At 43.1% G+C, this 16,387-nt stretch overlaps 1 protein-coding gene across 4 annotated transcripts; it reads right to left on the bottom strand.

Moving 5' to 3' along the window:
* Positions 1-1,333: 1,333 nt before the first annotated feature.
* ddhd2 (DDHD domain containing 2) lies at positions 1,334-16,113 on the bottom strand. 4 transcript variants are annotated; one of them, XM_061768111.1, is made up of 20 exons: positions 15,891-16,113; positions 13,775-13,908; positions 11,756-11,948; positions 10,802-10,989; positions 10,633-10,722; positions 10,431-10,551; positions 9,838-9,927; positions 9,605-9,746; positions 9,257-9,465; positions 9,110-9,174; positions 8,901-9,020; positions 8,718-8,813; positions 8,263-8,427; positions 8,133-8,159; positions 7,345-7,500; positions 7,152-7,254; positions 6,891-7,049; positions 6,607-6,711; positions 2,734-2,911; positions 1,334-2,625 (listed from the first exon to the last, which is right to left on the bottom strand). In XM_061768111.1, exons 2-20 carry the CDS (start codon positions 13,883-13,885, stop codon positions 2,556-2,558), a joined length of 2,388 nt encoding a protein of 795 aa, XP_061624095.1. In that variant the 5' UTR covers positions 13,886-13,908; positions 15,891-16,113; the 3' UTR covers positions 1,334-2,555. The 4 variants fall into 4 exon arrangements, with proteins under 4 accessions (XP_061624095.1, XP_061624097.1, XP_061624098.1 ...); XM_061768113.1 differs by having other exon boundaries at positions 13,775-13,905; XM_061768114.1 differs by lacking the exon at positions 8,133-8,159 and having other exon boundaries at positions 15,891-16,112.
* Between the last annotated feature and the right edge of the window lie 274 nt (positions 16,114-16,387).

The following is a 16,387-nucleotide window of genomic DNA, read 5'->3' as shown; positions in this document are numbered from 1 at the left end:
AGAGACAAGTGTGGTGGGGGAAGTTAGGCGTTAAAGAGGATCATGTCAAATGGAAAGCCAGTCGGTCCTGATGACATTCCTGTGCAAGCATCTAGGAGAGGTGGCTGTGGAGTTTTGACCAGTTGGTTCAATAGAAGATGCCTGAGGAATGGAGGAAAAGTGTGCTGGTGCCCATTTTAAGAACAAGGGTGATGTGCACAATGAAGTTATGGGAAAGAGTAGTGGAGGCTTGACTCAGGACAGAAGTGAGTATTTGCGAGCAACAGTATGCTATCATGCCTACAAAGAGTACCACAGATGCATTATTTTCCCTGAGGGCTTTGATGGAGCCGTACAGAGAAGGGCAGAAGGAGCTACACTGTGTCATTAGACTGGAATCCCCATGGACCATGATGTTCGCAGATGACATTGTGATCTGCAGTGAAAGCAGGGAGCGGGTGCAAGAACAGTTAGAAAGGTGGAGGCATGCACTGGAAAGGAGAGGAATGAAAGTGGGATAGAATATATGTGGATAAAGGAGAGAGGTGGAGCGGGAAGAGGGAGACAGCGAGGGTGGACAACTTCAAATACTTGGGGTCAACAGTCTAGAGCAATGGTGAGTGTGGTAAGGAAGTGAAGAAACGGGTCCAAGCCGGTTGAGTTAGAGAGAGCAGACTTCGATGTTTGGCCACGTCCAGAGGAGAAAGTGAGTATATTGGTAGAAGGATGATGAGGATGGAGCTGCGAGGCAAGAGAGCGAGAGGAAGACCAAGGAGAAGGTTGATGGATGTCGTGAGGGAAGACATGAGGGCACTTGGTGTTGCTGGAGAGGAGCATGCAGCAGATAGGCTGACATGGAAAAGGAGGACGCGCTGTGCCGACCCCTAGCGGGACAAGCCCAAAGGAAAAGAAGAAGAAAATGAGGGATGTTTTTTTTAAATAATTATATTATTATGGAGAGCTCAGTGTGATGCAATGCAGTAAGACACTACATCCGCAATAATAAGTACAGGAAACTTAAACTGTGCACGTTTAGCAAATGCGGCCCGTCGGTGCGCTTTTAATCACCATTTTGCTGACTTGTTGCCAAGTGCGAGCTTTGTGTTGTTTCCTAGACAACACATGTAAATAATGTAAATATTAACCCGCCTCATTATTTCTCTTATTGCAAATCAAACTGTGGCGAGTCAGTCTTCGCTTGGAACGCAACGGCACACATGACACAGATCTGGCGGGCACTTAGGAGACGACCTTCTCGACAGCTATCTTCAAATGACGTTATTAGCGCCAGCTGTGCAGTCACTTGCATTTAATTTTAGTATGTTCATTTACATTCAATAAAAATGCTGACATATCTGTGAAGACATTGTTTTATTATGGCACACAAAAGTGGTATAAAGAGCCATTATTTTTGTGCGCATCACCATAAATCAAGGGTGCATGGCATAAGCAGAGGAGTTGTCAAGTATAATCATACAGCATAATACATGATCAGTGCATCTTTGGAGAGTGCAGAATATCCTTTGACACACAAATAGATGTGTGATCAAACGTTTCACTGATATGGTTAAAACAAAAACAAGAGTATCAGTCTAGTTGGTAAGGTGGCTGGGAGAGGGTGAACGAGAACTTCTGGATTTGAATAAAAACTGACAGTTACCTTTGAGCATCTTAAAATTTGGGTTCATGTGTTGATTAAGCTCTTATCTATACGACAGTGACAACGATCCTACTTCTGCACATATTTGTGAACATTTTGCAAAATGTTGAGATGGTCAAACGTAAGCGCGCTGTACGTGTAACGCAGAGGCAAATTCTTAATTTGACAGTCCCTTGATACAAAGGACAGCAGAAGAGAAACACAATTTGGCCCTGGACATGATCAAACCGAGTTCAGCAAACTTCTCCGCCACTCTTGGTATTATACAGTATTATATGTTAAGAGCAGACTTTTAAAATAGATTCAGGATTCAATGTTTTACACACACACGTGTGGATATGATGGAAGGGAAATAAAAAGAATAAAGCGCAAATGAAAATCACATTACGTCGGCATTTTTGCGAAATTGCACATTATGAGGGCAGCAGCTTTTGGTTTCTTTGGGCGAGCAGGAAGAGAACCTTGGCGAATCCACAAAACAAGTATTTCAGTCAATCAGAACAAAATGAATTGCGGTGTATAAAAAGCTAAGAGCATAAGGGAGCACTCCCTTGAACTCTTATTATAAATCGTGTTTCAGCAACCCAACACATTTGTGGTCATAATAACATAAAATCTTCCGTACTATTTTTTTAACAGTTGTGCGCATGTTATGCTGATAACAGTGAAAGTGCACGGTAAGGAAACTAGACAAGAAAAGTGCAATTGCGTATCATGACAGGAGAATCAACAAGTAGACACCGAGCGACCCCACTTGTGAGACGAAGGAAATATTGACTGACATATCCGACCAGAGATCACCTGACCAAAAGAGACTCCACTCTCAGATTCTGGAGGAGGTTTGCGCAACCTTCGTGTTCCTGCTCTCAGGTTACTGAAGTGGGGTCTATTGAGGAAAATCAAATGACTGTTGAGTCTAATCCAATGTCACATCCAGTTTGTCGTAGATCTCCTTCAGCAGCAGCAGAGCGGTGTCCTCGGATTCCCTGACACACACACAGTCAGAAATCCAAAAAAATCGCACAGGAAAAGAATTGAAGAATTAAAGGACAGTTGAAACAGAGGCCTCCTCTGAATATTCATGCATGACTCACCAATAGCAAAGATGAGACTGAATGGCAAACAAATATTCATTGAAGCTCTCTATCGGTTTTTCCTGAAGCACGAAGTCGATCCGTCGCCCTCCATTCAACATGCCCACTTTTATTTGCGCTTGCTCTGCCTGCTGCGGCTGCTCCGTTGATACGGACGATTCCGCCTCCTCGCTCTCGCCTGCGGGGACAACGGAAGCATTTATTAGATGTCTGCTTGTAAGGGTTAATCGACATTAAAAAGGCACTGGACTTTGTAAATCAAGTCAAACTCTTAATAGTTTAAAACAAAGTGGGTGATGTGGCCTCGTGGGCTGTTCCAAACAACAAACGTACCATATGTTAGGTTCAATGAGGGCTCCGAATTGTTACTTGTTTGTATTACATCACCTCTGCCCTGGATATTATACTTTAGTGGTTAAAAACAGTAATAATAACTAAATCAACCATCAGCGCCAACAAAGCCTTCTCTGCTGGCCCAAACATTACCAGAAGCACTGACCTACTGTACATTTACAGCCTCAATTCCAATAAGTGTTCCATGAAATTGCATCAATTGTTTTCAGTGTTTCGCTTGACTGACTGCACTGCTTCCGGTTGTGTATATTATATATATATATAATATTTCGTGTCCAATCAGATTTCAGCTATATGTGCTAGCACGTCAATCTAATCTGCCCTGGGCCGTCGGAATTAGTCGTAGCAATGGGACGGTTTCTCTAACCAAGTTCAAATTCATCCTCACAGGGCCAGAGCGTCGGTTTTTGATGGTGACGGCATTTTTCCGTGTGACCAGAGCAAAACTTGTTACATCAAACTTCCACGAGTCTGTAGCGATGAGTACACATTAATACATTTAATAATCACCATCTCTCGTGAGTAAGGTGTATTTTGTTTACATTTACTGTTTTGTATCATGTTATTCGACAAATATTGATTCTAAACTGCTCCGGATAATATACGTGACACAGCTGCATGCAGTTATATTGCATGGTTGTATATGTTGATGATTTTTATAATCGCGACGTGATAGTGGCGAGGTGGATTAAGTTGTGCGAGTCTGTACTGAACGCCGAGGTACCACGTGCACGGCCCGCCATTGAAACATACACTACTACACGTGCATACAGTCCATGACACCGGAATAGGTAGCGCCACATCTGCAGTACAAAGTCGTAAGAAAGAAGAAGTCAGGCACAGGTTAGGAGCAGGACGAAGCCTGCAGCAGCCAACAGTTACATTACATAACATTTAACCCTCTGTGACAGAAACAATGTGGTGAACCAAAGTAATTCAACTAATCTGTAAACAATTCCTTTGAACAGCGGAACCTCCAGAGTGGAAAACTCAAGCTGTCCTGTGACTCCCAACTGTTTAAATTTGCCATCATAAAACCTTTATTAACAGTCCAGGCAATATTAACGGTCATGAGAGTATGACAAAGGTTGACTGCGCTCTTCTTCTTTTGCTTTGGGCTTGTCCCGCTAGGGGTCGCCACAGCGCGTCCTCCTTTTCCATGTCAGCCTATCTGCTGCATGCTCCTCTCCAGCAACACCAAGCGCCCTCATGTCTTCCCTCACGACATCCATCAACCTTCTCCTTGGTCTTCCTCTCGCTCTCTTGCCCGGCAGCTCCATCCTCATCATCCTTCTACCAATATGCTCACTCTCTCTCCTCTGGACGTGGGCAAACCATCCAAGTCTGCTCTCTCGCTAACTTCCATCTCCAAAACATCGAACCTCGGCCGACTCTCTGATGAGCTCATTTCTAATTTGATCCAACCTGGTCACTCCGAGAGCGAACCTCAACATCTTCATGTGCTCTGCTTCCTGTGGTCTCTTCAGTGCCACTGTCTCGAATCCGTCCATCCTGGCTGGCCTCACCACTGTTTTCTAAACTTTGCCCTTTGTCCTAGCAGAGACTCTTCTGTCACATAACACACCTGACACCTTCCTCCACCCGTTCCAACCTGCTTGGACCCGTTTCTTCACTTCCTTACCACACTCACCATTGCTCTAGACTGTTGACCCCAAGTATTTGAAGTTGTCCACCCTCGCTGTCTCCCTCTTCCCGCTCCACCTCTCTCCTTTATCCACATATATTCTATCCCACTTTCATTCCTCTCCTTTCCAGTGCAAGCATCCACCTTTCTAACTGTTCCTCCACCCGCTCCCTGCTTTCACTGCAGATCACAATGTCATCTGCGAACATCATGGTCCATGGGGATTCCAGTCTAATGACACAGTGTAGCTCCTTCTGACCTTCTCTGTACGGCTCCATCAAAGCCCTCAGGGAAAATAATGCATCTGTGGTACTCTTTGTAGGCATGATAGCATACTGTTGCTCGCAAATACTCACTTCTGTCCTGAGTCAAGCCTCCACTACTCTTTCCCATAACTTCATTGTGTGGCTCATCAACTTTCTGGTCCACCATACTTGCCTCTTCTACTCTCCCATTTTCCTCATTCATCAACTCCTCGAAGTATTCTTTCCATCTATCTAGCACACAACTGGCATCCTCTATCCTTAATCACCCTAACCTGCGTCACATCCTTCCCATCTCTATCCTTCTGTCTGGCCAACCGGTATAGATCCTTTTCTCCTTCTTTAGTGTCCAACCTGGCATACATGTCATCACATGCCTCTTGTTTGGCCTTTGCCACCTCTACCTTTGCCCCTATGTCGCATCTCAATGTATTCCTTACGCCGCTCCTCGGTCCTCTCGGTGTCCCACTTCTTCTTAGCTAACCTTTTTCCTTGTATGATTTCCTGTACTGTGAGGTTCCACCAGCAAGTCTCCTTCTCTCCTTTCCTGCCAGAAGATACACCAAGTACTCTCCTGCCTGCCTCTCTGATCACCTTGGCTGCAGTGGTTCAGTCTTCTCCTGTCCACCGAGAAGCTGTCTCACCTCTTCCCGAAAAGCTACACCATGGTATAATCATTTCAACCCTGCCCCTAAACTTCTCGCCTTACTGCCTTTCCACCTGGTCTCCTGGACACACAATATATCAACCTTTCTCCTAATCATCATGTCAACCAACTCCTGAGATTTTCCTGTCATAGTCCCAACATTCAAAGTCCCCACATTCAGTTCTAGGCTCTGCGCTTTCCTCTTTTCTTTCTGCCGAATAACCCGCTTTCCACCTCTTCTTCTTCTTCTTCGACTTCGACCCACAGTAGCTGAATTAGCGGACGTTGTTAACCCGGGCCACGACCGAGCCGGAATGGAATTCTTTGGATGAACGCTCATATTTGTTTGGCAAAGTTGGAAGCCGGATGCCCTTCCTGACGCAACCCTCTGCATTTATCCGGGCTTGGGACCGGCCGACAGTTTGCACTGGCCTTTGCCCCCCATAGGGCTGCACTTAATGTTGACTACTGTATAACTAAACTAAACTTAGGTTTGAAGACACTTCACTGACAAGCAATGGCAAGGTAATAGGAAGACATTTGGTGTCACTTAGTTGCATTCAATTTGCCTGTGTTTATATAAAATGTAAGCAGTTTGTTTTGCATCCCACGTACGTACCGAAGTGTGATTAAGGGCGAACCGTTACAACCCAAGCAACTATAAATGTATACGGTTTACCGTAATAACCAGCCCCTTGAGGGAAACCACAACTACTATGCGGCAATGAGAACAAGTTTGCCATTTTTGCTTTGGCTGCTCAAGGAGATTTGGTAACATCTCTTGTAATGTTGTGCATGATGAGGGTTTGAAGACTTTGAATTCATTCCATTTTGATGTTAAAGGCATATTTTTTTCAAAACATGTTGGTCGAACCTCAAATTGTAAAATTGCTGTTCATTGTTGGAGGTTTCACTGTAGTTATGGTCTTTTTGTATTCAGAAACTGTGTGACTATCCAAGCTTACCTTGGAAGTAATGCCTATGAAGGGCCCTGGGCCACTCCAATATTTTAGTCCAAAAGTCACCACTTTTTTCTTCCCTCTGACCAGAAGCGCAAACTGCAGCCAACGCTGAAGTTCACAGTAAAGTGCGAAAGGGTGCGGGAAGCAGGTGTGACCACCAGACAGAGTTAGACGCAAACAGGCAGGATGTTGGCAAGCAGAGAGTGAGGAGTGTGAAGAGAGGGAGGGTTAGACACACACGCTGCACATATTGCGATCATTTATATGACAAACAGAAAACGATCTACCTTGCGTCTCCTGAAGAGTTCCCTCTGTTGTAGTTTTTCCTTCATCTACTGGGGGCAGTGCAGCAACAGGTCTGGAAAGTGACTGCCAAGCTGTCCGTAATGATCCCAGGACATTATTCTTTAAATCAATGCTCATGCGGGTGAAGCTGTCCTTCAGTTCTTGGAGGCAAAAAATACATTATCGTTAGGATTTTGGGGAAAAAGCTCATGCCATAATAGTGTTTGATATCGAGAAAGAAAAAAAAAACCAAGAATCCATACCCAAGTGCATCCTCTTACGGCCTTTATGGTGCGGAATTAGCATTGGTTCCAGATCAACTTCTGGAATAATCATGGGCTCAATCCGGTAAGCTACAGGATCAAACTGCACAACGAAAGACAAGGCATGCATGAGAGGATTTGACGCTTACATCAAATTGTCACATTTATCGACTTAAGTGTCAGATAAAAGCACCGGGTGATAGATGTTATAAAAGCTCTCGCAGGTTGGGAAGCTGTAGTTGAGATCGATTCGTTTAAGTCCACGGACAGTTAGAAACATTCCAATGGGGGATCCAAACGCAAAAAAGGTCTGTGGCTGGAACGCCAGCTGTGGGTAATCGATGGATACCTGTAGAGAGAGGATTGAAACAGTCTTATCAAACCGCTGAAATGCTTAGGCTTGAGACGGTGGTCTTGCTTTGCACACCCTCAAAACAAATAGGGCGCAATAACGCCAAAATCCTTTCCAAGCATGCAGAGAGAATGAGAGCACGCAAGGAGGAGAGCTGGTCACTCATGCGGGACGGGATGAGAACAGAAAGTGAGGGTGCTCTTTGGTCCCACAGTCCGTTATGGCCAATAAAATAATATTGATCATAAGTGACTATACCAGGGTTCCCTAACCATTTTTTTTTTTTTTTTTTTTTTTTAAACAGAGAGCTACTTTGATTGGGTACTGATTGAAGGGCAACCAGTTTGACACACACTTCTGAAATAACCAATTGGCTCAAATTACCTTGAATTATATGTTATTAATAATAATCAATTATATTCATCTATGTGAAGACACTGATGATGTTAATGATTTCTCACCTCAACATTTTCAAATGATCACTTCTACAACAAATCACAATATCCTATCATGAGTGAAGTATTTTTAGAACAGGCCCACTGGCTCCTCATGCCCGTGAGCATCATGTCGGTGAACCCTGGACTATACTGTGTTTCGAGGCTATCATGTGGGCACCACTTGAGACAAACCTGTCCCTTGGCTAGGCTTCCACTGGTCTGTCCGGGCAAGCAGGCGGGAGAAAAGCAGGAGGGTGATGCACAAAGGCTGGAGGGCAAAAATAACCGTTTCCATGCATGCGTGCGTGTGTGTGTGTGGTACCTGTCCGATGCCCATGTTGAAATATTCATAATCTACAGCGCCGGTGATGGACTGTGTTCTGAGGAACTGGCCCTTTTTGACTGCAGATCCTGGAGACTGGTTAGCGTTGCCCTCACTGCCAAGAGAACCTTCCAGCACTGAAGCCAGGCGTCCAGCTTTGTTATCCTAATTCAACATGATACATATTGTCTTATTGTATTAAGTCATTGGTGCCATCATTTAGAAAAAAAACAAACAAACAAACAAACACTTCAAACACATTCAGACAAACGTATTTTACTCTGACAAAATTGACATGTAAAGGATATTGGAACATAGAATCCGGAAGTTATTCACAGCTCTTCACTTTTTGCACATTTTGTTGTTATATCCCTATTCCTCAAAATCTTACTTTTTTTTTTTTTTTTTTTAAATACTCAGGATGCATCGTATCTCAATAAGCGGCTGTGTCTGACCTCTGAAAAACATTTTCTCCTGACATATTTCAGAATCTTCTTTCGGGGTCCAAGAGGAATTCCTAAATCTTTGAGGTCATTTTCTTGGCAAAGAGCCTAAAGGAAGACAAACGGTGCATTATGAAAGCTTACACAATGCAGTGTATTATTTTGCATTTGTGTGTTTGTTTGTTTGTTTGTTACCAGGGATTCTAGGTCCAAGTTTTCTGCCTTTAATGTGGGTGAGTATTGCTGCAGCCCCAGTCGGGTGAGAGTCTGTTCCAGTGTATCATGTTCGGGATCACACAGGTCATCAGACAGCACCTTTAGCAAACAGGGTTGTTTTTTTTGTTGTGGTTTTGAACTATTTTTTTACAGCCTACTTATTGAGAATGCAATCATCAAAATTGTACCTCCTCTCTTGCAGATTCGGAACCACTTCTCTGGTTGGTCAGCATATCAAACAGGATCAATGAACCTATTGAAAGAGAGGTAAATGAGAGTAAGTGTGATTGTTCAAGACTGTAAAGTCGATAATAATGTGTGAATATTTCTCGAACCGAGGCTATGACCCACGACAGAAATTTCTCCCTTGAACTTGGGGTGTCTCTTCTTAAAGAGAGTGTGTAGCCTGTTAATCTCTGAGGCGACTGTGTCCACTATGGTCTGGCAGTACGTGGGACTATTATAGAAAAACAAGTCTAGCAGGGTGTCATTGGTGAAATGTCTCAGTCTGCTGATGCTGGGCAGAGTGATCCTATGGATGTCCCTGGAAAGTAGGAAGACAAAAGCAACACAATTTAGTGAGTCCGAATGAATAAAGAGGCTGCGCAAAGATGAGAAAGGAATTGTGTTTGTTTGTGTGTGTGTGTGTGTGTGTGCATACTCGGGTCTTTCTATAGACTTACTCATCCACACCGGTGGCATCTCCATGTAAAGCGCTGTGCCAGTTCACTGGGAGGAACTCCACTTTTCCAACCTTGCCCTCTGACTGAGCATTCTTATAATGAGAAGCCAACAAGGACAGTGACACACTACGGAAGTCATTCACTGGAAAGACAACACAAGATTAGGAATGATAAATACATTTCCAAACAGCGTAGGAAAATGCACACACACACAAAAAAAAGCATACACCTACCACACTGTATAATGGATCTGAAGCGCAAGTCACATGCAGGACCGATGCCGTGGACCATAAAAACAAGATGGTCCACCTTTTCTGGTTCACCTTGAAATAAAGAGATTATGAAATCCCAAATGGGTCTTTAGTTATTAAGAGGTTAAAAAACAAATACATCTTGGAACATTTGTAGGCAGCACGGTGGGTAATTTGTTAGCACATCTGCCTCACAGTTCTGAGGATCCGGGTTCAAATCCGGCCTCGCCTGTGTGGAGTTTGCATGTTCTCCCCGTGCCTGCGTGGCTTTTCTATGGGTACTCAGGTTTCCTCCCACATCCCAAAAACATGTAGGGTAGGTTAATCGGAGACTAAATTGCCCATACGGTGTGAATGTGAGTGTGAATGCTTGTTTGTTTATACAGTATGGCTGGCGACCAGTTCAGGGTGTACCCCGCCTCTCACCCAGAGTCAGCTGGGATAGGTTCCAGTGAGGATAAGCGGTGTGGAAAATGGATGGATGGATGGAACATTTGTTGATACGGCTCTTAAAAGTGGTGTACCTAATAAAGTGGCGAGTGTGTGAATATTCCACTATTATTAAAAAAACATACCATCATGTATTTCTACAGGGATGTTGTTTATGCCACGTTTGACTGTTCTAGGACGGGTGTTCTCAGATGGCGAGGAGACCCAGTCTTCCTGAAATCCTAACGGCTGGTAGTGCATTATCAGCTGGAAGAAGAGCAGAAGAAAAAAACACTGAAGAATGTAGAACATAGGAAATTATGGTGACCACATAGGCGCAGGTTTCACCTTGGGATTGTGTAAAATGACCGTCTCTCCCGTGGGAAAGTCGAGCTTCCTTTTCCACTCATCTAAAGTAACGGCGATCATATAGGCATCCTGTAAAGTTGGAGCAATCTGGCTATTTCTGACTGAGGAACGGGTGATATTTGCACAAGCTTCTCTCGTGTCAGATTACCTCCAGACTGTTGCTGAAGTCTTCAGAGTATGGCATGAACCTTAAGTCTTTATCTCCCTTGAAGAACCACGTGCAGCGGCGAACTTCAGTCGGAGCTTGTTCCCAGTATACAGGATAGCGCTTTCTCTCCTTGACATGTACATCATAGCGCTCACCCTCCACAGCCACAACCACCTCCTCGTTGCCTCCTGATAACCACGTCATGTTCACATAAGACAAAAACAAAAACAAAAAAAACTCTGTGCTTTGATGCAGCCCACCAAACATTTACATTATCAAAGATCCCAATACATTTGTTGCATTACTCTAGGTGTTCCCCCCCTCAAAATTGGTTAATAAAACTATTTGCATTCATTTTCATTTCTATTCGTACAGATTTAGCTTGTTAAATCATTGGTTTATTTTCAATTAGAAAATAGTAAAATAGTACCCAAATAAAAAGATTTAACAATGACTTATTTTATGATATAACTGGTTAATTATAATTAAAGCTAAAAAATAAAATGAAAACCAAAAATATATATTTTAGAAATTAAATGACCTATTTTACATGTTGTACATACACATTGTAACTTTTTTTATGGCCAAAATACAATCGTTCAATTACATTTATTATACATATAATATTTCAAGGTGAAATTGAATATTTCAGGCATGCAAGGAGAGATGTCAGAGTGGAAGGGGCGCACAAAACGCGCAACACCTCTTGAGCTCGCATGTGGGGTCTTCGTCAAGGGCACCATGGCAGTAGCAGACTCGCCTCTCTTTAACAAATCAGGGAACAATTTTTGTACATTTCTAATAGATATGTCTAGATATGCCAATCGAAGCATAGATAGGGAGAAGAGGGAATTTGTGTTCAAATATGTCGATATTGAATTTGAATTTGACAGCAGCAGAAATTGGTATTCAAGTGAGTCATGGAAAGTCTAGAGACAGTTTGTGCATGCTTACTTGCATTGTCGGCATTCTCTAATTTGTCTGAGTCTTCTCTGCTAAAAGGGAGCCAGAGTACATTGTCATCGCCCTGTTTGTAGAAGAACCAATGAGGCTGCACTTTTTGGTAAGGAGGCCGGACAGGCTCCATGTCGAGCATCTCAAAGGATGAAGTCGAACCGGGAGAGGCTTTGTCCACAACTGGCAACACCTGTAAAACAAAAAATACTAAATCAATAAACAAAAAAAGCCAAAAGCATCACTATGGAAGTCGGGGGGGGGGGGGGGGGGAAACACATTCATACACACTATATTCAACTGTGTTTTACCTCCACTTTAACTCCGGTAATTACAAAAGTCTGATTCTGTTTTGTTCAATTAAGCTCCAAATCAAAAAAAACTTGAGACCATCTGCCAAAGTAAAGAACAGCGGACAGGAAAAGATCGGGCCTCCTCTCCACTTTGTCAGACAGACAAATGTCTCTTCTATTTTGCACGAGTGACACGGCTACAGCTTGCAAACTGCCCTGTTTCCAGACATTTGGATCCTTCCACGGCTTGACACAACAGCTTCATCACAAAATTGCCAAGTTAGTACACAAGCCAGGAGGGTGTTGACATTTACAGAAAGATGATTCATAATTTGGGAATATGTGCTTTCCTAACAGCAGTTAAAGGTACAGTAGATGCAATACCCTGTCACTAAATGTCAAACCATAAAAAGGAACCGTATGCAACTTCCATGTATAGCCTAACTATTTCTTTCTTGAGACACAAGGGCAGTGTCTTCATTTTGTCGCTCGGTGGGTAAAGAATGTAGCAGCTATATTTGTCCATTAGAACAGGAGCACAAACCAACTCTCACACTAAATAAGACTTAGTGAGCAGCAAGATTGATGGGGCCTCGAGTGGTGTGAATTGTGACAATGCTGAGTCAATAGACTATTTCAAGTCCTGCCTGGCACAGCCTTGGAGTTGCGCAAGGTGTCAGGATTTGTTGCATAGAGGCACATTGCTACTTTCATCAAATGCTCAGGGCTTGTTTAAGCTTTTTAAGTGGGCTTCATGAAGCTCAATTTGCGGGTGGCGAGGTCAGATATCACCGGATTCTCACTCTTGCTAGTGGGTTTCTTTACTACTAATTTGCATTTCACTAATTCATGTTGACATACTGTCCTGAAACCAACCACAATAAAGTGATGAAAGTTAAGGCAGATTATGAAATACGTAAATTTACATATTTCCATCCATCCATTTTCTATAGGGCTTATCTTTTTTTTTTTTAACTGCTTAACTTGATTACTGTCATGGGTGAGCAAGAGTCAATAATGCCAGCTGACTTTTGGCAAGGAGCGTTGTACACCTTGGAATGGTTCGCCAGCCAATTGCAGGGCACATACAGACAAACAACCATTCACAAGCACATTGACACATATAGACAATTTACAGTCTTCAATTTGTGGAATGTGGGAGGAAACCAGAGTACCTGGAGAAAACATGCATTCTCCATTCAGGAAGGCTGGAGCTGAGACTCGAACCCCAAACCTCAGAACTGTGAGACAGATGTGCTAACCATTTTGTACAGTAGGGGAACCGAAGAGGTCAAAGTCACTGATTATTTTGTTATTTATGTTTTGTTTTTGTTTTTTTTAAACACTAACACAAACTAACACACTAACAGACAAACAAAATAAATCAAAATATTTCATATTTAAATTTTAGGGCCAAGTCAAAAAATAGTAAATGGTAAACCGGACCACAAGACGGAATTTGATTTTAAAACGCCATTTAAATTGTGTAGGTTTATGGGACCCGAAAGATTACAATGAGCAGCAGTAAAGATATGCCAGCCGCCACAATCAGTCTGGACCAGGACCACAATCCAGGCCGGAGCTTGAAACCTGTGATAAAAGCTTCAGTCAACCAATGCGTTCAATTCAAAACTCTTCAAACCCCTCCCACTCTTATTTGAGCCTGACCATCCGGAAATCAACACAGCACTCATGGTAGGTTGCCTTACATGAAATATGCACTCACCTGGTCCACATGTGTGTTCTCTGCAGTCGCAGCCTGACCAGAGCTGTTCAGCTGGTCTTCGTCTTTGGCAGTCTGAGATAGACGCCCCTGGTCAACAGGACTAAGGGACATTAAATCAACCTTATCCTGACCTGCTGCCGGGCAACATAAGCACATTGCTATCTGTCAATCTCGAATATTTGAGGTTCACAAATAGTAGTTTACATTGACACGAGCTCTGACTGCATCATCACGATGGTACGATAAAGGATACAAACTACAACCCCAATTCCAATGGAGTTGGGACGTTGTGCTAAACACAAATAAAAACAGAATACAATGATTTGCAACTCATGTTCAACCTATATTTAATTGAATACACTACAAAGACAAGATAGTTAATGTTTAAACTGATCAACTTGATTGTTTTTAGCAAATAATCATGAACTTAAAATTTGATGGCTGCAGCATGTTGCAAAAAAAGCTGGGACAGGTGGCAAAAAAGAGTGAGAAAGTTGAGGAATGCTCATCAAACACCTGTTTGGAACATCCCGCAGGTGAACGGGCTAATTGGGAACAGATGGGTGCCATGATTGGGTAGAAAAGGAGCTTCCCTGAATGGCTCAGTCATTCACAAGCAATGGTGGGGTGAGGTTCACCTCTTTGTGAACAAGTGCGTGAGAAAATAGTCCAACAGTTTAAGGACAATGTTCCTCAATGTACAATTGCAAGGAATTTAGGGATTTCATCATGTACGGTCCATAATATCATCAAAAGGTTCAGAGAATCTGGAGAAATCACCGCATGTAAGCGGCAAGGCCGAAAACCGACATTGAATGCCCGTGACCTTCGATCCCTCAGGCGGCACCGCATCAAAAAGCGACATCGATGTGTAAAGGATATCACCGCATGGGCTCAGGAACACTTCAGAAAACCAATGTCAGTAAATACAGTTCGGCGCTACATCCGGAAATGCAACTTGAAACTCTCCTATGCAAAGCAAAAGCCATTTATCAACAACACCCAGAAACGCCGCCGGCTACTCTGGGCCCGAGCTCATCGAAGAGGGACCGATGAAAAGTGGAAAAGTGTTCTCTGGTCCGACGAGTCCACATTTCAAATTGTTTTTGGAAATTGTGGACGTCGTGTCCTCCGTCGTGTCCAAAGAGGAAAAGAGTGTTATGGACGCAAAGTTCAAAAGCCAGCATCTGTGATGGTATGGGGCTGTGTTAGTGCCAATGGCCTGGGTAACTTACACATCTGTGAAGGCACCATTCATGCTGACAGGTACATACAGGTTTTGGAGAAACATATGCGGCCATCCGAGTAACGTCTTTTTCATGGACGTCCTTGCTTATTTCAGCAAGACAATGTCAAAGCACATTCTGCACGTGTTACAACAGCGTGGCTTCGTAGTAAAAGAGGGCGGGTACGAGACTGGCCTGCCTGCGGTCCACACCCGTCTCCCATTGAAAATGTGTGGCGCATTATGAAGCGTAAACTACGACAACGGAGACCCCGGACTGTTGAACAGCTGAAGCTGTACATCGAGCAAGAATGGGAAAGAATTCCACCGACGAAGCTTCAACAATGAGTGTCCTCAGTTCCCAAACGTTTATTGAATGTTGTTCAAAGAAAAGGTGACGTAACACCGTGGTAAACATGAGCCTGTCCCAGCTTTTTTTGGAACGCCTTGCAGCCATCAAATTCTAAACTAATGATTATTTGCTAAAACTATAAAGTCGATCAGTTTGAACATGAAATATCTTGTATTTGTAGCGTATTCAATGAAATATAGGTTGAACATGATTTGCAAATCATTGTATTCGTTTTTTATTTAGGTTTAACACAACGTCCTTCCAACTTCATTGGAATTGGGGTTGTACTATGTAACGAGAGCTAACGGTAGCGCTGACTTAACACTTGCCGACAGATCACGCGGAGCATCACGTTGATGGCATTTAAAACACATTTGAATTCAACATTATTTGTCCACCATCCCAGCTTTGAGGCAGAATGTTTGTGTACATGTTATATAGCTCGGTTCAGGTTACGATACGGAGCTTGGGGTTTAAGGGTGTCATAGGCTGTTTATTATTTTAAATGAGTACAACAGAAAAGCTGGACCTCAACTCACCGACAACGTCCAAAATGCAAAACAGAAGAGGCTTCGTATTTGTTATTTTGCTAGCCCGGACTAGTTAGCTTATCCATTAGCCAAGGACGGACTACTGTCAGTGGTGCTACCTTTAGGTAGTCTCTGGAATTTGAAAACTACAAGTTGATTTGACTATTATATGTGATCCGTTATTGTTAAAAAATACATTATTTTCATTATTGATTAATGACATTATTTTGTTTATAACATTTTGGTATCAGCGTGTTTACACGTAGACAGTTCCCAGCAACCTACTGTACAAACTAATTTAACGTGTCAGGTGGAGGCTTGCATTTACGAGGAGTACCCGAAGCCACCATTGCACCGCCCCCAAACTGTACGATTACGTCACGGGTGCAAACGTTTTCTTTCTGACTCCACGGTGAGTACAACTGCACTGTAAGCAACTGGTGATTTTATTTCACAATCGCGGGGATCATCCTTCATTCATTTAATGAAGCTCTTGAAAACATACA

This window comes from Phyllopteryx taeniolatus, chromosome 3 (assembly GCF_024500385.1).
Source record: "Phyllopteryx taeniolatus isolate TA_2022b chromosome 3, UOR_Ptae_1.2, whole genome shotgun sequence".
Taxonomy (NCBI): Eukaryota; Metazoa; Chordata; class Actinopteri; order Syngnathiformes; family Syngnathidae; genus Phyllopteryx; species Phyllopteryx taeniolatus.
This window is presented reverse-complemented; position numbering and strand designations above follow the sequence as displayed.